General features: G+C 38.0%; 4 protein-coding genes across 4 annotated transcripts; 2 read left to right on the top strand and 2 right to left on the bottom strand.

Moving 5' to 3' along the window:
* Positions 1-2,377: 2,377 nt before the first annotated feature.
* LOC149393258 (3-ketoacyl-CoA synthase 2-like) lies at positions 2,378-6,048 on the top strand. Its single transcript, XM_089618435.1, has 2 exons — positions 2,378-3,493; positions 5,031-6,048. Exons 1-2 carry the CDS (start codon positions 2,696-2,698, stop codon positions 5,820-5,822), a joined length of 1,590 nt encoding a protein of 529 aa, XP_089474561.1. The 5' UTR covers positions 2,378-2,695; the 3' UTR covers positions 5,823-6,048.
* Positions 6,049-6,144: 96 nt separating this feature from the next.
* LFR (ARM repeat superfamily protein) lies at positions 6,145-10,185 on the bottom strand. The gene is made up of 8 exons (XM_089618436.1): positions 9,924-10,185; positions 9,130-9,299; positions 8,857-8,999; positions 7,948-8,195; positions 7,513-7,618; positions 7,294-7,432; positions 6,700-6,827; positions 6,145-6,619 (listed from the first exon to the last, which is right to left on the bottom strand). The coding sequence occupies exons 1-8, from the start codon at positions 10,111-10,113 to the stop codon at positions 6,361-6,363; spliced, it is 1,383 nt and encodes a 460-aa protein (XP_089474562.1). The 5' UTR covers positions 10,114-10,185; the 3' UTR covers positions 6,145-6,360.
* Positions 10,186-12,065: 1,880 nt separating this feature from the next.
* LOC149393256 (uncharacterized) lies at positions 12,066-16,806 on the top strand. The gene is made up of 7 exons (XM_089617956.1): positions 12,066-12,272; positions 12,389-12,400; positions 13,282-14,259; positions 14,480-14,845; positions 15,152-15,229; positions 15,466-16,277; positions 16,521-16,806. The coding sequence occupies exons 1-7, from the start codon at positions 12,066-12,068 to the stop codon at positions 16,804-16,806; spliced, it is 2,739 nt and encodes a 912-aa protein (XP_089474082.1).
* A 215-nt stretch (positions 16,807-17,021) lies between these two features.
* LOC149393255 (uncharacterized) lies at positions 17,022-20,991 on the bottom strand. The gene is made up of 5 exons (XM_089617605.1): positions 20,978-20,991; positions 20,691-20,818; positions 19,289-20,084; positions 17,919-19,005; positions 17,022-17,619 (listed from the first exon to the last, which is right to left on the bottom strand). Exons 2-5 carry the CDS (start codon positions 20,758-20,760, stop codon positions 17,170-17,172), a joined length of 2,403 nt encoding a protein of 800 aa, XP_089473731.1. The 5' UTR covers positions 20,761-20,818; positions 20,978-20,991; the 3' UTR covers positions 17,022-17,169.
* Between the last annotated feature and the right edge of the window lie 979 nt (positions 20,992-21,970).

Genomic DNA, 21,970 nt, shown 5'->3' with positions numbered 1-21,970 from the left:
ATAATTTTTGTGGTCGAGGCTTGCCGCTTTATCATGATTTTGACATTTTTGTGGTTGAGGCCGGCCATGTACCACGCTTGGATTTTTGTTGGGGTTGAGGCTTTCCCCTGACCATGCCTTGACATTCTTGTGGTTGAGGCCGGACTTGAACCACGCTTAGATTTTTGTTGGGGTTAAGCCTGCCCCTGACCATGCCCTGGCATTTTTGTGGTTGAGGAGGGCCCTGAACCATGCTTAGATTTTTGTTGGGGTTGAGGCATGCCTCTGACCATGTCTTGACATTTTGGTGGTTGAGGCCAGCCCTGGACCACACTTGGATTTTTTCGGTTGAGGCCAGCCCCTGAACGTGTCTTGATATTTTAGTAGTTGAGGCTAGCCCTGGACCACGCTTGGATTTTTGTTGTGGTTGAGGTATGCCCCTGATCATGCCTTGAAAGTTTTGTTTCTTGGGCCGGGTTTGCTTTTCTCCTTAGTTTTTGGGTTGGGGTTTCATGTTTTTTCGGGTAAGGCAAAATCCATCATAACAGATTTTTTATATATAGAAAAAATAGAATTAGACCAGTAAGTTTCATTTTATTAAGAAAATTAACTACCAAATCGAAGTGAATTAAATTAACTATTTTAGTAGTTAATTTAATTTACTTCTCATTGATGAGCTATTTTCTTAATAAAATAACTAGAATTTTAAAAATAAACTTAAAAAATTGGCTAATTGCAATAATTTTGTTTTTTTTTTTAAGTCTCAAAATTATCTATGAGTGACATTTTTCGTTGTCGGTCTTTGCTAATTTACAGATGCAAAGCACATTTTAACAGTTAATTTTTAAGTCTTGTTTTTTTAATGGAAAAAATCAAATGCACCGTATTTGTGTAGTATTATTAAGTTTTTTTAATATAATTTTATTTATATGCATATATATATATATATTTTGCAATGAGTGATTCTTGTTCGAAATATATATATATATATATATATATATATATATATATATATATATATATATATATATATATATATCCACGGTCATTTCTCTATGACGAAAATTCAAATATTGGTATGAGAGATAGTTTTCCGGTCGGGAACGCTGATGGATTTGGTGACAAATTTTCTGGAACGAGTCTTATAAAGGAAAAAAGATAAATACATTTAAGTTTCTCAAAAATACATTTTTAGGAGTTTTTTTTTTACTTTTATTTAGACAAACATAAAATTTTATACATGATGAAAATTTAGAAAATAAAATAACAATAAAAAAAAAAAATCCAAGAATGTGTTTTGAAAAAACTAATTTGATACTTATGGTCTAGCCAAGTCAAATTTCCATGGTTATACGCCATGAACAAGAACAAATAGATAGAAAATGATGATCAAATCTGGCTTGAAGATTTGAACCTTTAATAAAATGATGAATGATTCATATCTTAATCTTGGATTTTGTTTATGATGAAGAGACGATCGGATCTTTATATAATAAAGATCGTGATCACTAAAAAATGTGTGCTATTAATATTACTCGATCAATGATTTTAAAAGTGTTTTATCTCCAAAAATTTAGATTGAGTGACACTATCTCATGTCTTTGAGGTCTCTTCATGCATGAGTACATTGGTTTAATCTTCTGAAATAGTGATTTGTCTCAATTATTTGATCTTTACAAAATTTATTTGTAATATGAGTTTAATTTTTTTTTATAATTAAATATATGATATGATTGAATGCAAAATAGTAGTGTTCTTTTTTTTTCATAAATGTAGTTCAAAACTAAAAATTATCCAGATAAATAAATAGTAGGACTCTTCACCCTAATAATAATTTTTTACGTGCCAACTCATTTATATGCTACTTTAAGCGGAAAAGATAAGGAAAATAGTACAAAGAGATTTTTATTGACGCAATGTGCATTAGTAGCAGCCTACTATATCAAAGTATATATCCACATGAGGTGTGGCTTTATCAATAGTTGAGAAATAAGTATACAAAGAGATTTCTCCAAGATAAAAGGAATATGATATACATATTCACCAACGTTTTATAAGTATATTTACATTATCCAAAAAAAATATATAAAAAATAATATTTACTCGGTAAATCTTCAAACTACACGGTGACAAAATAGACCCCACCGTGATCTACATTTGGGGAGAAAAAGAAAAGTATACAAGATTAGGTCAACTGAAGACAAAGTGAACAAATAAGAAATACAATATATATACATAATTACCCAAATAAAACAAACAAATAAAAAAAAATATAAAAAAGCCTGCTAGTTTCCGGTTGGCAAAATTCAATGCCACTCTCTTTGCCCATTAAAAGTTCGTTCGGGTAGTTGCATCTCCCACCCCACTCAAACACTTACTTCACACACAAAATAAAATAACAAAAAAAAAAAAACCCAAAAACAAATAAATTCCAAAAAAAAAAAAAAATAGCTCCTCATCATTCAGTCCACACACAAAGACCCTTTAAATTTACTTGTCCCCTTCTCATTCTTCTCAAGCCCTCATTCTTTTCTCACCCACTTTTCATTTCTCATCTCTCTTCCCTCACGCCACATTTCAAGCCTAACACTTTGCCCACACACATACAAAAAAAAAAACTTCCCACATTTTGATACACATTCGTATCACCACCACCGAATAAAAAGAGGTATCATATCATCAAATTCCCATTCCTCGATCCCAAAAAAAAAAAAAAATGGAAGAAGCTCACCAAGTCCAACAACAAAACAAAAACAACAATGATCATGATGATGAACAACACAAAACAAGCCAAAAGCTTCCAAACTTCCTTCTCTCCGTACGCCTGAAATACGTGAAGCTAGGTTACCACTACGTGATCACGAACGCCATGTACATAGCCCTCATCCCAATCCTAGCCGTTGCCTCAGCCCACCTCTCAACCCTAACCCTAGAAAACATTACCACCCTCCGCGAAACCCTAACCGCCACGCTCTCGCTCAACCTCGCCACGTCAGCCCTAATATCGTGCCTCGTAGTCTTCCTCGCCACTCTCTACGTCACGACCCGCCCGCGCCGAGTCTACCTCCTCGACTTCTCGTGCTACAAGCCCTCGCCCGAGAGGACCTGCAGCCGAGAAATCTTCATGGAACGTTCCGCGCGGACCGGAAGCTTCTCCGAGGACAGCCTCGCGTTCCAGCGGAAGATTCTGGAACGTTCCGGGCTCGGCCAGAAGACTTACATGCCCGAGGCGGTCCTCCGGGTCCCGCCGAACCCGTGCATGGACGAGGCGCGCAAGGAGGCCGAGGCGGTTATGTTCGGAGCCATCGATGAGCTTCTCGGTAAGACCAAAGTCAACGCTAAGGATATTGGGATCCTTGTGGTCAACTGTAGTTTGTTCAACCCGACTCCGTCGCTCTCCGCCATGATCGTCAATCACTACAAGCTTAGAGGGAATGTTATGAGCTATAATCTTGGTGGGATGGGATGTAGCGCTGGTTTGATCTCCATTGATCTCGCTAAACAGCTTCTTCAGGTAGTTAATGTTTACAGTTGGTAGTTGGAGTTTGTTTTTCTATACTTTTTTTGCTTTTATATGTTTTTTTTTTTTTTTTTGCATTGATTTATGAATTTTAGAGTACTATTTTCTTTAAATAAAACTATTTAAAAAGAAAACCAACATATTTTAGTTGTAAAAATGTTTAACGTTTTTTTAGGTCTTTTGAATAAAATATCAAATGTAACAAAATCAATCATTTATGAATTAAAACGTTGGTGAAGGATTAAATAGTCAGGGTCTAGTCGATGCTGACTGGCCATTGCCGGCTAATTATTATTTTATGCTTGTTTATTTTTTTTTATAATGATGAGAGATTGAATAAAAAGAGAGGAAGAAATTAAATTAATTGGTTTTCTTTTTCAACGTATGGTTGTAGGTTTATTGTTGCCATGCATTTATTGATTGATGTGTGAATTTTAGTTTGTCTTTACATGGAAACCTGCATGTATTGTTTCACATGTTTATATATATATATATATATATATATATATATATATATATATATATATATATATATATATATATCATATTTGATTTCAGTACATCGTTGATTAGAAAAACACGAGTCAGCCAATTTTTTTATGCTGAGAAGTTGACGAAAAAGATACAGAAATTTAACTTGGTTTACTTTTCAACATTTATATGATTGTAGGTTCTATTTTTTTTTTTTAATCGAAAAGTTGGAGGTTCTATTGTTGACATGCATTTATTGATGTGTAAATTTTTGTTCGTCTTACATGGAAACTGCATGTTTCATACACATATCACTATTCGTAGTAGTTTTCTTTCCAGAAAATCATATTTGATTTCAGTACAATGTTGATTATGACGGATCTTAGCCCAATTCGAGTCGATCAATTATCTCCTTACCTTGTACTATAGTATGTACCACCTTGAGAAATTGAAGACCTATACTTTAATTTTTTTTTTTCTGTATGAGCTCCAATAAACAAATTTGTCACGTCATTCTCGTCATTAATACTTTACACATTTATTATTTTTATTATTAAATATCAGCTCTAAATTCTATTTCAAAATTCAAACCAACCATTCTTTTATTAGTTTTTATAATTCATAAATAATTATTTAAAAACCACAAGCGTCTAGTTTGTCTAAGTGTTTGTTCCCTCTAACTTTGTTAGCTCGAGTAATTTTTTTTTTTTAACTTGTACAAAAAGATTGACTAAATTCAAAAACATATATAAATAACAAGAAAAATATAGTAAAATAATCGCGCTTTTATATATCAAAATAAGTAAAGTTTTAAATCTATAGTGAATCAGCCAGTTGAATGACATTTTCTTAGCTTAAATGTGACAAGTTCTCTGATAATTTAAACCTAAAAACCTGATTTGCCCCCATAAAATTTTAAAAATTAGAATTTTACTCTAAAAAATTTAGCATTTTTTATATTTTTTTGCAAAAAATTTATATATTTTTTCAAATTTACCCCTCCTAAATTTTCTTTTTCAAATTTTTCTCCTGACTTGAATTTCTGGCTCCGTCAATACAGGTCCACCCAAACTCGTACGCCCTAGTGGTGAGCATGGAGAACATAACCCTAAACTGGTACTTCGGAAACGACCGGTCGATGCTCGTCTCGAACTGCCTCTTCCGAATGGGCGGCGCGGCGGTGCTCCTCTCGAACCGCCCCTCGGACCGGCGGCGGTCAAAGTACCAGCTCATCCACACGGTCCGGACCCACAAGGGCGCGGACGACCGCTCCTTCGACTGCGTCTACCAAAAGGAAGACGACACGAAGCGCGTCGGAGTCTCTCTCTCCAAAGACCTCATGGCCGTGGCCGGCGAGGCCTTGAAGACCAACATCACGACTCTGGGCCCGCTGGTCCTGCCCATGTCCGAGCAGCTTCTCTTCTTCGCGACCCTCGTGGCCCGCCGGATCCTCAAGGCCAAGCGGGTCCGGCCCTATATCCCCGATTTCAAGCTCGCGTTCGAGCATTTTTGTATCCACGCGGGCGGGCGGGCTGTGCTCGACGAGCTCGAGAAGAATTTGGAGCTCTCGGACTGGCATATGGAGCCGTCGAGGATGACTTTGTATCGGTTCGGGAATACTTCGAGCAGCTCGCTTTGGTACGAGCTCGCGTACTCCGAGGCCAAAGGGAGGATCAGGAAGGGCGATCGCACGTGGCAGATCGCTTTCGGGTCCGGGTTCAAGTGTAATAGCGCGGTGTGGCGCGCGTTGAGGACCGTTGATCCCGCCAAGGAGAAGAATCCGTGGATGGATGAGATTCATGATTTTCCTGTTGAAGTTCCTAGGGTTGTGTCTATTGGCTCTCACGGCTGATTTGGAGGGGAAGGGAAATGTTTTTAATTCGTGGGGCTATCAAATATATGAATGAAGTGTACCTCTCTTCTTCTTCTTTTTTTCCTTTTCTTTTTTTCCTTTTGATTGTACTCAGCCTTAAATAAATAACGCATGTTGTTCATTTACTTGAGGGTTGAAATATTGTCCAAGTTAGCTGTATACATTTATGAGAAAACGTTTTATTTATATTTTTATTTTTGCGCAAGACTTTACGTGCCATTTTTCTAAGACCAAAATGAAAGAGCACGCAATGATCATGATGCATTATTGCAGCTGAGAATACGAGAGACGGTTAAGTCAATGACCGAAGACTCAAACACGCCATAAATTAAGGTGAAACGTATAATGTGATGCGAGAATACAAGTCAAGAGCTAAAGTAAAGGCTTACATGATTTTAATAATAATAATAATAACACAATAGAGTTCTGGAACTTGAGGCTTCAAGTAAGCTGTATGTACAAAGAAGACTAAACCTAAGATGACTAACCCATTGCGAACTCTGTATCGTCTTCTTCGTCAGTACATGCCCCAAACACCGCGGGCCGTTCCGAATTTGTTGGTGGGCCGGGCCGTGAGTTCAAACAAAATCCGGGCAAACGTGTCGGAGTATTTGGTCTCGGTGAACAGTATCTCGGCAAAGGCGTTCTCGTAGACGAGCATCAACGGCCTGTTCTGCGGCTCGTGCACCAAGCTCTCCAGTATCATCGCAGCCTTTCTGCAGATTTCCGGGACTGGATGCGGGTTTTTTATGATTTTCAGAAGCCGGTCGATCGCCCTGAAATTATACTACGCGTAAGAAAAGAATTTGAAAATGCTCGTATTTGGTGAAAGGGGAATAAAAAGATAAAATGTTACCAGCGCTCGCTAGCTAGCTTCAATCGACAGTCCATGTTTACTTCGGCGAGATTATAGAGCGCACCAATGGCCGCCGCTTGTGCATCGAACGCTGGTAAACTTATGAGATCGACCAATCGCCTGTGTACCTGATAAAGTTTACGTAACGAAATTAGCAGGCCGTAGTTTTTCCATTAAATCACAACCAAGAGCTTTGTGTGAAAGCACAAAAGACCCAGAAAAAAAAACATGAAAAATAAAAAAGAAACGTATCATCGTCGGCTGAAAATAGGACTTGGGTCACAAGCTCAACTAATTTTATGTGGATATTACTTGCATAAGGTCATAACAGAGGATTATTGTTGTGATATTCTAGGCCCGACCTCTTCAATTATACTACTGAAAACTCAAAAAGAAAATAAAAACAAATATATTCTTCTCACAGCCTCCTCAGATGAGTACAAGCTTAGAATTTGTAGTAAACTCTAAGGTCGGGTCGTTACTAAGATACCATTCCTAAATAATATTATAACTCACTAGTAAAAAAAAATTAGTAATAAAATAATACGAAATACTAAAGAAATAAAATAGCTGGAGCTAGTCGCTTTGATATACCTGAGGAATAAATGGAAGAAGAAAAGGCTCATTATCAGGGTTTATTATCAAACGCCCAAGCAGCTCGGACGCCGCACAATGCCAGGCTTTGACATTAGATCCTAGCATTCCCATAACCGCTTGAACTGCTCGTTTTTCTCTGTTTGGAAATTGATTACTTCGTCAAAATGTATAGTAGAAATGAAGAGTTAGTTCAAAAGAAGATGAAAAAGTATTTACGTTATTTTAATATATGATGGTTTTGACGAGCTAAATATCCGAAGATCAAGCAAAGGAGCCAAATTTACAATGGCCTCAAGAGCATTCGTGACAAGTTCCTCGTCCTCTGTTCAGAAAAAAAATTAACCATCAGTTTTCTAGTAAACCAACAATATTCAATGCAGCTCAAGAAAAATAGTCTAAGTTCTTGCAAAATATCCAACCAAATTTGAGATTGGCTCAACCTAAAGCATTTGAACTTAACACGCCTAACTCGATTTTCAGGATTAGAATAGCACCGATCTAAAATACTTTGTTATTATCTTTCTTTTAAAAAAGAAACGGTTACGCTAAACTTGACCTTATCGGTCAAGAGTCGAATATTAGATTTTGTTACCTCTATCGTAAATGGACAAATAAATAGATAAGTCATCCGAGTATATTACTAAATCGCACCTCTATGGAAATCTTCTATGCACTGGACCAGTGTTTCCACACAATGGCGATGTTGTGCCATAATGACCTCATTTTCAGGCATGAAAGAGAAATTGCGGATGATATTTGAGGCTATAACAGCACATAGCTGTCTTTCAGCTCGACCTTCGTCATCTAAATTAAATAAACCATCTTCATTGGCCCACCAATCTGTGGATCGTGGCTTCGTATTTTGTGGAGCTTCCGTAAGAGATGAACCAGATCCCAAGCTACCTCAAAAAGATATATATATCCAACGGTCAGCTTAGAAATAAAACCATTTGATGAATGAAAAAAAAGTCTTATTTATGGAATTAAATATACTATTACGACTCAGCAATTAATTTCTCTAACATAACTATTGAATTATGATTCTTTTCCATTTTAGCTTTATTCATCTAATTCTCAAATCAATATTCAAATATGTCTTTTGCATAGCAATACCTAAAAGAACTTCATTAGATAATGGGCATAATACAAAAGAGTAAAAACATCAAATATTTTCTAAAAAAAAAAAAAAAAAAAAAAAAGACCTTAAGACAACAATGATTCAAGATTGGAATCATCAACACACACCGTGTGATTAGACACCAAAGCTTATACCCATTTGTTCCTTCAGGATAACCTATAAAGATACATTTAGAGCCGTAGGTTCAAGCTTATCTTCCTAATATATTTCCATAGATTGTGTATAAAAAATCCCTACGTTCTCACATAAGATGTAGAGATAATCTTAGTTAATGCAGAAGAGAGTGAGTATCATCTTGATCCAAGCTACACTACCGAAAGTCTTCTACGAAGGTGGAGTGCAAACAACATGTTACCAGACAATAGGTCCCCATTATATTCAATCGATTTTAAAACCATTTGTAGATGTAGTCTGATGCTCACCCCGATTGTTGAGGATTTCCACATGAGCCCAACGCATCGTACTCGTTACCGAATCCCGACACCAAAGAAGATGCACCTAGATTCCTAACCCTTGGCGTTTTAACGAGATCTTTCGAAAGAGACATGTCACGCCAGTCATCAATCTGTTTCAGTTTTGCGAAATTTCTTTTAGCTTAGACAATCTAAGATAAAACCTCTCATAACACAAAATCATAGTAATCTTTCCCTAAATAGCTCATGAAATTGTACAGTGTAGATAATAGAGAGACATACAACTTGAAGTACAGCATCAAGTAAGCCGGGAATTTTCGTGAGAGGCGTGGAATCTCTGCGCATTTCGTCCTTCTCTTTGAAAGAGAGCAGCGTGAGAGTGTTCAAAGCCCATGTTAGCTCACTCTTCAGTCCACTCTGAAGAGCCAAAACTATTCTCTTATTGTTTTGATCTGAAAAAATTTAGCACCAAGAAACGAAACAATAAAAGAACAGCACAAAATAATCAAATACCCACCAAAGTTCTCGTTCTAATTTCTAGTTTGTTTCTTCCGTGCCACAACAAATACACATAGAAACGAGAAATTCGACTATAAATATCAAAAATCAACATGAAATTTGAAAACTAAAAATTTTCCGGAAGAAAAGAAAAACTACAAATCTGTGCTGTTATGAACTCTGGAAACAAAAACGAAACCCAAAGCTAACGAATTTCCAATGAAAAATCGAAACTTCATCAATATTACTTTCAAATAGAGGCTCTAGGGTTTTAGAGAGGGAGAGAAAGAGAGAGAGAGAGAGGTGTGTGGACGAGAAGGTAGTTTTTCTTCACTGTCACAAAGAAATGAAAATCTCGATTACGAGTGACGAAATCAACACGAGACTTTAAGAGGTTCGCAAAGTAGCAAAAATGTATATATATACACTAAATTGATCTCTCGAAAAACTAAATCCAAAGCTAACGACTTTGCACGGCCAAATCGAAACTTCCTAAGCTCGATCGTAACCACGAGAGCTCACTAATATCTTTCAAAGATAGATTACAGGTTTTTAGAGAGAGAGAGATGTGGGGAGACCTGTGAAGGAAGTGTGAACGAGGAGAGAGGGGCCGAGGAGAGTAGACGGAGCCGCCGTATCGGAGGCTGCGGCGGCGGCAGCTGCGGCAGCATTGCTGGCGGTGCTTCCGAAGGGACGGCCTCTTTTCGCCGGCGTCGCGGTGGTTCCGGCCGCGGCTCCACCGGACTTACCCTGTTCTCTCTTCTGCATTCTCTGTGCGTGCGTCTCCAGAGCTTTGAGATTTTGGGCTCGCAACGTTATGTTTGGGATTATAGATGGGTATTTTAGATTAGAGTTTTATAAGCAATTAGGCCACTTATATAATGTTGGGTTTGGGATTAGGTGTTTGGAGTTTTTTAGGGAAATAGTCAAACGTATTAGGTGGCAAAATATATTTTACTTTTTTATCCTTCAATATTTTAAGGTAGTTTTTTAATTATCCTTCAATATATTTTATAGGAAGTAGTTATTGCCGAAATCTCTCTCTCTCTCTCTCACACACACACACACGATTTGAAATCTCTCTCTCTCTCTCACACACACACGATTTGAAATATCTCTCTCTCTCTCACACACACGATTTGAAATCTCTCTCTCGCAATCGGCGGGCGTCGAGGTACCTCTGGGAGCAGACGGACTTGGCGACGCGGAGGACGCGGGAGACGCAGGCGCGGGCGCGGCGGCGGTCGGCGTCGAGGAGGGCGAGGAGCTTCTTGTCGGCGGCGGCGCGCTTCTGGTGGATGGCGGCGCGCACGCGCTCCTTGTACTTGGTCTCGCGGGCGGCCTTGCGCAGGAGCGTCTGGGACGACCGCTCCCCGAGGGAGGCGCGCCGCTGCCGGTGGGCCCGCAGCAGCGCCGTGCGGTTCTCCTCCGCCTGCCAGATGCGCGACTCCACCCGCTGCATCTCTCTTTCTCTCTCCTCAAAACCAGATCTGGGTTTTTTTTAACCCAGATATCAGATCTGGTTTTATAAAAAATAGTACAGACTGTGTTGTTTACAGATGATTTATTTACAGTTATTTCCATTTATTTCCATTCAAATTACTTAAATGTGGATAATGAGATAATTTCCAGTAATTTACGTTTATTATCTGTGTTGACAGGTTCCCAACAGTAACGTCAATCTTGGTGAGCCGTTCTAGATTAGCGCATCACGTATAACAATTTTGAAATTGTCTGTTATTTTATATTATTATTGCCTATTATTTAATATAATTATATTCATTATTTCCATTTGATTAAGTAAAAGGGCAAATTAGTCTATTAATTATTGACACCTAAGCACGTTGGTTATTTCCCTAAAAGTTATGAAACATAGGCTAAAAACAAATTCTATAGTTTCAAAGTGGTTATTTTGCTACAATGGCCTTTAGATTATTTGGGTAATTCCACAAATGTACCATTTGAATGAATTAAGTTAAATTTTTAAATATTCCATAAATGTGCTATTTTAAAAAATATATAAATATTTTTTTATGGAAGATATTATTAGTCAATGATACAATAGCAGATTTATACAAATATGAGGGCTTGACACACACACATATATATATATATATATATATATATATATATATATATATATATGAAAATTTATTAGAAAGAGAAATGATATTATCGCTTGCCTAGACAAGCTATTTTCAAATTTAAAGTGGAGTTTGTAATGAATTATGAAAATGTAAACCGCTAATAAAAAAAAATCATGTAAACAATATAAAAAATAAATAAACAAAAAAATGGTAAACAAAGAAAGAAAATGGGAAATGGCCGGATGTAGTAGTGTTTGTAATGATTTGGACCAAAATGTAGAGTTTCTTGTTTTGGACACTTTTAGTAGTTGTTGAAGTGAGCAAGTACATATTTGCCCTTGAGTTAATTTTTTGTTTTGAAAATACCCATTTCCCAAATACCGAGTATATCAAAATCAAAACGAAATTGAAACCCATTTTCATCTCCTTCTTCGCGCGTATCTAAAACCCTCACCCAGTTCGCCTAAATCGCCGGGTGCCCTCCCCCACGTCGCCGAAATCCCGGGATCTGTCACCCACGTCGCCGAAATCGCCGGGGCCGTTTCTAATCTCTCCTAAAAATCTCAAGTTTGTTGCTCATTATTCTTTCAAATCTCTACGAATCCCATTTTTTGAAACCCAAAATCGCAGAAAATGACGGCCAAAAAACGCGCGCCGGTTCGGAAGAGTCCGAGGACGATGAAGAAAGCTCCGGCGCCGCTGAAGAAAAATCTTTCTCCGGCCAAGAAGCCAACAAAGTCTCGAGTGAAGAAACCAAAACCGGTCATTGACTCACCGGCGTCAAATTCAGATGAGACATCGCAATTTCAACTCAGAAAACGAAAACCAACTGTAAATGAGGTAAATTTCTTCACTTTGAGTGTTTTGGGTAACTTTTTTATGCCATGCAAAACTGAATTTGGGTTATTATTTAGATTTCGTTGATCTACATTTTCTGTGTTTTGAAAACTGCATAGGTTATAATTTCTGTAATTGTAGACATTTAAAGCTATAGTTCATAGAATTGTATATGTTTATGTCTACAATTTCACACCATTTTGTTGTTGTAGACTATTTTTCGACATCTACAATAGCTGTAATTGTAGACTTTTATTTCAAGAATTTTTGTGAATGTAGCCATTTATATGAACTGTAGATGTAAATGGCTACAGTCATCAGAATTGTAGACATAAAGGTATACAATTTCAGAAATCGTAGACTCTTTTTTGTATGAGTACTGTTTGTGTAGATATAAGTCTGGTGATATGTGTAGATTTTCATGTTTTTTTCTTCACTTATGAAGTAAATTTCTTCACTTTGAGCGTTTGGGGTAACTTTTTTATAGCATGCAAAGATGAGTTTAGGTTATTATTCATGTGATTGTAGAATGTTTGATCTACATTTATAGTGTTTTAAAAACTTAATAGGTTATAAATTCTGTAGTTGTAAACATTTATAGCTATAGTCACTAGAATTGTAGATGTTTATGTCTATAGTTTCACACCATTTTGTTGTTGTAGACTATTTTTTTCGACATCTAAAATTTCTGGAATTGTATAGTTTTATGTCTAGAATTTTTGTGAATGTAGCCATTTATATAGCTATTTATATGAACTGTAGATATAAATGGCTACAGTCACGCGAACTGTAGACATAAAAGTCTATAATTTCAGAAATTGTAGACATAATAGTCTACAATTCCAGACATTGTAGACATAACAGTCTACAATTCTGGAAATTATAGACATAACAGTCTACAATTTCAGAAATTGTAGACTGGTTTTTGTATGAGCACTTTTGTGTAGATATAATTCTGGTGATATGAGGAGTGTTTGTGTAGATTTTCATGTTTTTTTCTTGGCATATGCAGGGATTTCTGAGGTTTGTTGCCGAAGAACAGATTGTCGACCATAATTTCAGCTTCTTCGGCGCATTGGACAAGTTTGAGGAGACGATGGCCATGTCTCCTGAGGAGAAGGAGTTGTTTAGTGCGTCATGTTTCGGCCAGTTCCTTGATCATCCAAAAATCACCAAATCATCTAAGATTATTAATCACCTGTTGATGAGGGTTGGTGATTTTGAGGGGGTCGAGTCAGATGACGCGATCTACATAGAGATTGGTGGGGAACCGAGACCTTTTACAGCAAAGCAGTTCGCGGAGATAACTGGTCTTCGCTACGTCGATGACTACAGCCCCTGTGACGTGGAGATTACCGATGTGGAAGGTAGCTTGTTCAAAGAAATCTTCCTTGGAGGCGTCGTGAAGAATCGGGGAGTGTTGACGTCAATGCTAAGTAAAAGCAAGTCTTGGGAGAACACTCAAAAGCGAGTGAAGTTGTTACTACTTCACTTCCTGACGAACATTCTCCTCGCCGCTCCGGCTCACACCCCGATACAAAACATGTCTTGGGCAATGCTTGTCGAGGACTTGGATGAATTCAACAAACATCCATGGGGGAACGTGGCGTGGAATTTCTTCCACGGACAGGTGCGGAAGTATGTTATGAAGATGGCCTCCAAGGCGGAGTCGAAGCAAAAAATCAACTTCCCGGGTTTCGTCTACCCGCTTCAAGTCTGGGCGTACGAGTGCCTGCCTGTGCTGACTGCTCTAAAGCTCTGCCAACAAGTGTCTGAAACCGCCGTACCACTTATGCGGCGGTGGAAAACAAATGCGCATGTCTTGGATTCAAGACTGAAGGAGATTAATTTCCAGGATGTAGAATTCAGACCACTTGGCGCTGAGGTTGAGGATATACTCCCTCAGAAGAAGAAGCAGAAGTTTAAGCAGAATCATGTACTTTCCCTCGCGTCCACCTCCACCTCGAGGTCCAACAATGATGATTCACGGGTGAGTACATTACCTTCCTATATATCTACAATAACCACTACTGTAGATATTCAGGTCTACAATTTGTACCAATTGTAGACGTAAATGTCTACAATCAGTTCAATTGTAGACGTCAATGTCTACATTCATAAATTGTAGACGTAATTGTCTACAATCAGTTGTATTGTAAACGTCAATGTATACACTGTTTTGATATATTGTCCATTTTCTAACCTTACAGACCCAACTTAAGCTCATAGAGCTGGAAGATTCAATCCTTCAGTTGAAGGCTGAATGGACAGGGTTTAAGGCCGCCAATGAAGTTTTCAAGAACGAGATTAGGGGAATTGTCAAAGCTCTCTCGGCGAAGATTGATCCACAGCCGGAGAAGAACAACAACAAGGAAGCACAAAGTGAAACAGAGACGGGGACAGAAAGTGAAACCGAGTCCGAGACCGAGTCCGATGGTGATGGTAAGCCAGACAACAAGCCAGATGCCACACCAGTGAAGGAAACGGTCGTTGAAAAAAAAAATGAAAGTGAGAGTGAATATGAAACTGACTCTGATGATGAATCAGAGACAGAAGAAGACGAAGAAAAAAACAAGGTAAATTACTGACTGAAATTGTAGACCTATACGTTTACACTTTCTGAAATTGTAGACTTTTAAGTCTACAATTACTAAAACTGTAGACTTAGAAGTATACAATTTCAGAAATTGTAGACCTATAAGTATACAATTTCAGAAATTGTAGACCTATAAGTATACAATAAATGAAATTGTAGACTTAAAAGTCTACAATTACTGAAATTGTAGACTTATAAGTACACAATGACTGCAATCGTAGAATGGATTTTAAGTAGACAATAATTGATATTGTAGACTGTTTGAACTTGTTGATTGTTTGTCTAGGGAAAAGAGGAAAAGGAAGAGGAAAAGAAAGATGAGAAGGAAGAAGAAGAGAAGACAGAAGAAGAAGAAAACAACAAGGTAAATTACTGACTGAAATTGTAGACTTACACTTTCTACAATAGTAGACTTTTAAGTCTACAATTACTGACACTGTAGACCTAGAAGTATACAATTTCTGAAATTGTAGACTTCAAAGTCTACAATTACAGAAATTGTAGACTTATAAGTACACAATGACTGCAATCGTAGAATTGATTTTAAGTAGACAATAACTGATATTGTAGACTGTTTGAACTTGTTGATTGTTTGTATAGGGAAAAGAGGAAAAGGAAGAGGAAGAGAAGACAGAAGAAGAAGAAAACAACGACGGGGACAAGCCCGACGACAACGACGGGGACAAACCCGACGAAAACGACGGGGACAAGCCCGAAGGGGACAAGCCCGACGGAGACAAGCCCGAAGGGGACAAGCCCGAAGGGGACAAGCCCGACGGGGACAAGCCCGACGGAGACAAGCCCGAAGGGGACAAGCCCGAAGGGGACAAGCCCGAAGGGGACAAGCCCGAAGGGGACAAGCCCGACGGGGACAAGCCCGACGGAGACAAGCCCGACGGAGACAAGCCCGAAGGGGACAAGCCCGAAGGGGACAAGCCCGATGGGGACAAGCCCGACGGAGACAAGCCCGATGGGGACAACCCCGAAGGGACGAATGAAGACAAGAAAGAAGACCAAGTTGGTCAAGAAGAGTATGTACTTCCGTGTTTTTCTGAAACGGAATCAGAAAAAAGAGAAAGGTTGGACCGTCAAGAAAAACTACTTGAGGAAGAGGCATGGGATGATAGCCAACCATGGTTTTATGGTACGGTTCCAGAAGGCAAAACTAGAGCGCAAATTGAGGAAGAGTTGTATGCCGCAAAGAAGTTGGCAGAACAACATATTATCATTGAGGACTTACCTCAAATTGAGGATGAGTTGTATGCCGCAAAGAAGTTGGCAGAACAACATATTATCATTGAGGACTCACCTCAAATTGAGGATGAGTTGTGTGCCGCAAAGACGCCGAAAGAGAAACAAATTCTCATTGTCGACTCACCTCAAAAACCGAGAAGTAGAGTACCTCCGAAAAGGTACATTTATACATAAATTGTAGTCAGTTATACAATCAATTGTAGTCATTTATACAATCAATTGTAGACATTCGTGAAATTGTAGACATTCATGACATTGTAGACATACATGAAATTGTAGACATACATGAAATTGTAGACATTCGTAAAATTGTAGACATACCTGAAATTGTAGACATGTATGTTTACAGTTTAGAACAGTGTAAATAGATTTTTGACATAGTTATTTGTTTGATTTGACAGGTTTACACCGACTTCGATGCCACGACCATACGTTAAGTTCACGAAAGATCAGAAACGACCCGCAAAGATCCCGCTATCTGGTATTTTCATTGTGCCAACAGATGAAGAGACTACAATCATGGAAAAGTGGATTGGGGTTGGGTTTCGAAAAAATTACAAATCATTGCCGCCCGGTTCCGCAGTTTACAAGAAGGAGAGTGAGGGCTTGCCGGGAAATTGGAACTTTAACGTACAGGTCGTCACAAGCAAAACCTTCTTTTATACCCTCTACATTCACTACAACTGATAGCTTTTGTTTTGTTATGTCTAAAGATGTGTACAGTGATGTCTACAATCGTCGTGATTGTAGACATATATATCTACAGTTTGACATTTTATGTCTACAATCACAACAACTGTAGACATTAATGTCTACATTCACCACAACTGGTAGACAATGAAGTCTATAATTTGAACAACTTCTATCATGTAATGTATTCAAGACGTAAAAAAGACATAATTTTATCATATAAGTCGTCATTCAAACTCCAAAACAGAGTAAATACACTCCAAGTTCCAAAAAGACATTAAATACACATTCAAAGGCGTACACTCAGCCGGAATTTGAGAAGTACATGTGTATGTTGGACTCTGAAAATCCGGAAATAATTCATCCATTCCTCTCCGACAAAGGAACTGGACTGCTGCATGTAGTCCGGTTGTGACCAACTTCTCCACACCGCGAACACTTCCTACGAATAGGCTCTTCCCCTTGAGAAGGTATACGTCTCTTCTTCGGTCTACCTGCGGCACGTGCTCTGTGTGTTGGAGGCTGAATTACAAAATTTGCGACCTCAGGGGGAATAATCCACGTCTGAATATTACCATGGGGATGGTGGACACCTGCATAACTTGCCCTCCAATACTCTGCAGTATAGTAAGGCGAAATATATCCCTCAACCGCAAGGTTACGATGTCCACACGCAGCAATACCATGAGCACATATGAAACTGTCAAGTTGAAATTCCCGACACGAGCATGTTTTTTCGTGCAAATTGACAGCCCACGTGTTTCCATCTCTGTCACCTACCTCAAACTCGAGGAATGATGATGGCCTCACCTAGAATAAAAGAATAATTAGAGTAAGTCATGTACGTGTAGACATATAACTACAATTGTAGACGTAGATGTCTATAAATACCTGTAACTGTAGACTTCAATGTCATTGTAGACATCAATGTCTATAGTTTTATACAAATTGTGGACATCAATGTATATAATCACTACCAATTGTAGACATACATCATCTACAATCACTGCTAATTGTAGACATAAATGTCTACAATCATCACAATTGTAGATTACGTATGTCTACAGTTAGAACACAATACTGAATAAAATACAAAAAGATCAACATACCGGCATTCCACAAGCTGCAGCATAGTTTGTCTCTAGTTTCTTCTGGGCCTCTTTGGTCAATAACGTTGTTGTTTTTGTTGCCAACTCTCTACGTTCGTGATACCATCCTAGACTTCTTTCCCGCAACCAGTCGAACAACTTAGAAATAGGAAACTCTCTAGGCTTAACGTTGAACGCATTCAATGATTCTGCGTTGTTGTTCGTCATGATATCGTACCTGTTTTCACGAAAACAAGATCGTGCCCACCTTTGATACCCAACCTCCTTCTCCAGGTATGGGCGTATTTCTGGATTTTCAGAGTCCAACATACACATGTACTTCTCAAATTCCGGCTGAGTGTACGCCTTTGCTGCGGCGTAAAATTTCCACTTCACTTGCTTTGTTATGCTCCCTTTGAATGTGGTCTTCAAGTTACCAAGCAAATGATGTACGCAAAAACCGTGTTCACGGGTTGGATACACCTCCTTGACTGCATTAACTATTCCTTGGTGCCTATCAGATACAATTACCGTATGCTCCCTATCCCCAATAGCGTCCTTCACCTTTCTCAAGAAGTAAATCCAAGTCTCATTAGATTCATTAGAACCATGAAAGAAGGCGAGTGGAAATATTTGTTCATTTCCGTCCATGGCACACGCTGTATACAAAGTTCCTTTGTAATAGTTCTTCAAGAAAGTTGCATCAACAATGATAATAGGCCTGCAATACTTCCAACCCCTCCTCCACGGGCTAAGTGACATGAAGAAGCTAACGAACTGATTATTCGACCCCGTAGTGACAAGGTCAAAGAGAGAACCTGGATTTTTAGTCTCGATCATGTACATCAACTTAGGTAGGAACGCGTAGGACTCTGCTTCGGTGCCGTAAAGGGACTTAAGAGCTTTTCCTCTCGACCGCCACGCTTTTTTGTATGACATACGAACTCCGTAATCCATTTGCATGTAATTAATGATCTCCTTTGGTTTACACAATCCCAACGTCGGATCTATGCACTTGTGCTTCACAACCTCTCCCACTACTTTGGATGTGGCTTGAGGATGATATCCTTGTCTTTCATTTATAGGACAAATATGTTCACTCTCAAACCTGAATAAGAAAATTCCAAATTAAACATTACTTTCAATTTATATGTATAATTGTAATAAAAACTCTCATAAACTGTAGACTTATAAGTCTACAATTAACGATAATTGTAGAGATATATGTCTACAGTTTCAGTAACTGTGTACTTATAATATCTACAATTATTTTCAATTATAGAATTGCAAGTCTATAATTTATGTAAACTGTAGACTTGCATGTCTACTCATGGAGTAGTTTGTAGACATGTAAACTAACAATTATTCTATTATGGCAACCTAATAATTACCTTTTAATCCTAAAAATCGGAGAGCTGGGAATTCTAACTGCTCGAACACTCCATTTACAATGCTCTCCCGGACAAACTACATGGAGACATTCTTTAGATGAATACTTTGTCCGAAACGTACAGTGTTTGTTAATGGCATACAAACTCAATTGTTTTTGCAACACCAATTTGCTAGCATACATTCCATGAAGCTTGAGTGTCACAGGGGAATTGATATCCAGCACTTGCTCATCGCTACTTGGATGAGGAGGAGGAGGATGAGCGGACTGCCTACGTGGAGGAGGCGGAGGATGGGACTCTCTACATGGAGGAGGCGGAGTAGGAGGAGTCTGTCTAGGTGGTCGAGGAGGGGATTCTCTACATTCTTCCGTTGCATCGTAGAAAGTATTCATGTCCTCAAGTCCCTGCGTTGGCTCAACCGTGTTAGGAGTTGATCTAAATCCTGGAGAAACTACGCTATCCCACGCTGCCTCATGCCCTTCCCGTGGCTCTTCAGATATTTCCAAAATCATATGAAATCTTCCGACGTCAGGTATCGTTTTCCTCAAATACAAATAAGCTTTCAATTGACCGTTGTCTTTAATCTCAACAGGTTTACATGCACCGTCAATCAAGTACTTCAAACCGATCCTGTGAGTTGATGGGGAAAGGCCAAGCTCCGCGAACAAAATCTGCATCAAACTAGGGTAGTTCACCGAAGACGACACCATAATACCCAAATTTCCTCCCTCGACGTATACTGTGGGTTCGACCCATGTACCACTGTGTTTCAAAAATATATATATTTCGGACATTCCTGCATAGGAGAAACGCATATCTGATTTTGTTATTATCATGTATGAAAAAAATTAAATGTCTACAATGAGAATATTTGTAGAAATGTATATCTACAATTACACCAATGAAGTGTAATTGTAGATATACTGTCTACAATTATTGTAATTGTAGATATACTGTCTACAACTGTAGACATACAGGTCTACACCTTCAGCTGTTGTAGACTAATACGTTTACAACAACGGAAGTTGTAGACCTATATGTCTACAATTACAACATGTCTACAGTCTACAATTTTAGAGACTGTAGACATGTATGTCTACAATTCAAGAACGCGAAAAACAATGAAGAACAACACACAAACAAACCCAGCAACAAACAACACAGAGACGGCGGGTAATGGCACCAACAAACCCAGAACGACACAGACCTAAAACCCAGACAAACGCACGAAAACAAAGATGAACGACGAAAAAGAAGCTTTCTTTTAAGATGCACGATAATGACGTTGAACAAACATGAATCCGAAACCCATAAACTCAAAAACCCCACGACGATGAACGAAAGCCCAGAAACAAAAAGAGAGGAGAGAAGACGACGAAGACGATGAACGAAAGAAGCTTACTTTTAGACGAGGACGAGGTGGCCGGAGAGCTGAGCTTCACTTCATAGACACGCAGCTCATGGAGGATCATGACAGGGAGATGAAACGTCCTTCACACGCAGAGAAAAAAAAAGAGAGGAGAGAGAGAGCTGTACATGGCACAATAAACAAGACCGTATGAGAAGTCTTATACAGCAAGTTTTGGTTTGGGGGTTTGAATGAACAAAATTACAAATTCAAGGGTAAACCCGGTATCAAACTATTATCTCTCCTCAAAACACTACTAAAAGTGTCCAAAAACAAGGTACCCTATATTTTGGTCCAAATCATTGAAAACACTACTACATCCGGCCATTTCCCAAAGAAAATTTGTAAACATTAACTACTTTCGTAATACGGATAAGTTTCACTTTAGAGTTATTAAAATTTAACTATTCCATTATTGATAGTCCACAATTTTTCTTGCTATATAGCTTTATTTGGCTTGATGTCCTTGATTTTTACAATTTAATTTTTACTAAACGGAGTGAAATAGGTTTAAAATGGTAACCATGAATTAAAATTATAACTCAATTACTTATAGTGTCATGATGTGACACATGTTTTTTGTCTTAGTTGGATAGATTGTTTTCTTAATTATTTGATAATTAGACAATAATTTTAACATAGGATATTTAAATGAAGCATATGTCTAGCTCTCCATATTTTTGTAGTTCATAATTTTATGATTTTTTTTATACTTTTATCTAGAATTTATGTTGTTTACAGTTTCTATATATATATATATATATAAAAAAAAACAAAAAAACAAAATAAAATAAAATAAAAAAACCTTCATTTGGGAAAGTTTTTGGTGGTCATTAGTGATAGTGTATTTCATACTCGTTTATCATGTACTTTTTAGTTTGAGTCGAAATAAGTCATTAAGTTTTTTTTTTTATACAGTTTTCTTTGTTTTTCTTATCATGTTTCTTTGGGCGACGACTTTTTGCACAAGAAACATATATGGTGTCTTCTTCATTTTTCTAGAAGTTAAAGTGAAACAAGAAATATGGTGTCCTTTTCTGCATAGTTTTGAGATTCTTATATTAGTCAATTCAAAACTATTGCGTGCAATGTTCAAAAGATCCCGCAGCCATGTGGGCATCGTGCTCAAAACTTGAGTGTTCACTATTTACGTCTATTACATATCTGAAGCATTTTTACCATTAATTTTCCAAAGGCCCGTAAATATGACACTAGACCTCAAAAATCGCATCTCTTCTTTATTTTTAGTTTTGTTTGACTTTTTGGAGAGCATT

The sequence above is a fragment of the Urtica dioica genome, chromosome 6 (assembly GCF_054948205.1).
Source record: "Urtica dioica subsp. dioica isolate 48M chromosome 6, U.dioica_male_clone48M_v1_H2, whole genome shotgun sequence".
Taxonomy (NCBI): Eukaryota; Viridiplantae; Streptophyta; class Magnoliopsida; order Rosales; family Urticaceae; genus Urtica; species Urtica dioica.
This window is presented reverse-complemented; position numbering and strand designations above follow the sequence as displayed.

Coding starts and splice junctions, on each gene's coding strand:
- LOC149393258 (XM_089618435.1), top strand. CDS start 2,696: ATGGAAGAAGCTCACCAAGTCCAACAACAAAACAAAAACAACAATGAT. Junction 3,494..5,030: donor TCGCTAAACAGCTTCTTCAG/GTAGTTAATGTT, acceptor CCGTCAATACAG/GTCCACCCAAACTCGTACGC.
- LFR (XM_089618436.1), bottom strand. CDS start 10,113: ATGCAGAAGAGAGAACAGGGTAAGTCCGGTGGAGCCGCGGCCGGAACC. Junction 9,000..9,129: donor TTGATGCTGTACTTCAAGTT/GTATGTCTCTCT, acceptor AAACTGAAACAG/ATTGATGACTGGCGTGACAT. Junction 6,620..6,699: donor AAGCTAGCTAGCGAGCGCTG/GTAACATTTTAT, acceptor GTATAATTTCAG/GGCGATCGACCGGCTTCTGA.
- LOC149393256 (XM_089617956.1), top strand. CDS start 12,066: ATGACGGCCAAAAAACGCGCGCCGGTTCGGAAGAGTCCGAGGACGATG. Junction 14,260..14,479: donor CCAACAATGATGATTCACGG/GTGAGTACATTA, acceptor CTAACCTTACAG/ACCCAACTTAAGCTCATAGA. Junction 15,230..15,465: donor AAGAAGAAGAAAACAACAAG/GTAAATTACTGA, acceptor TTGTTTGTATAG/GGAAAAGAGGAAAAGGAAGA.
- LOC149393255 (XM_089617605.1), bottom strand. CDS start 20,760: ATGATCCTCCATGAGCTGCGTGTCTATGAAGTGAAGCTCAGCTCTCCG. Junction 19,006..19,288: donor CCGATTTTTAGGATTAAAAG/GTAATTATTAGG, acceptor TTTCTTATTCAG/GTTTGAGAGTGAACATATTT. Junction 17,620..17,918: donor CTGCAGCTTGTGGAATGCCG/GTATGTTGATCT, acceptor CTTTTATTCTAG/GTGAGGCCATCATCATTCCT.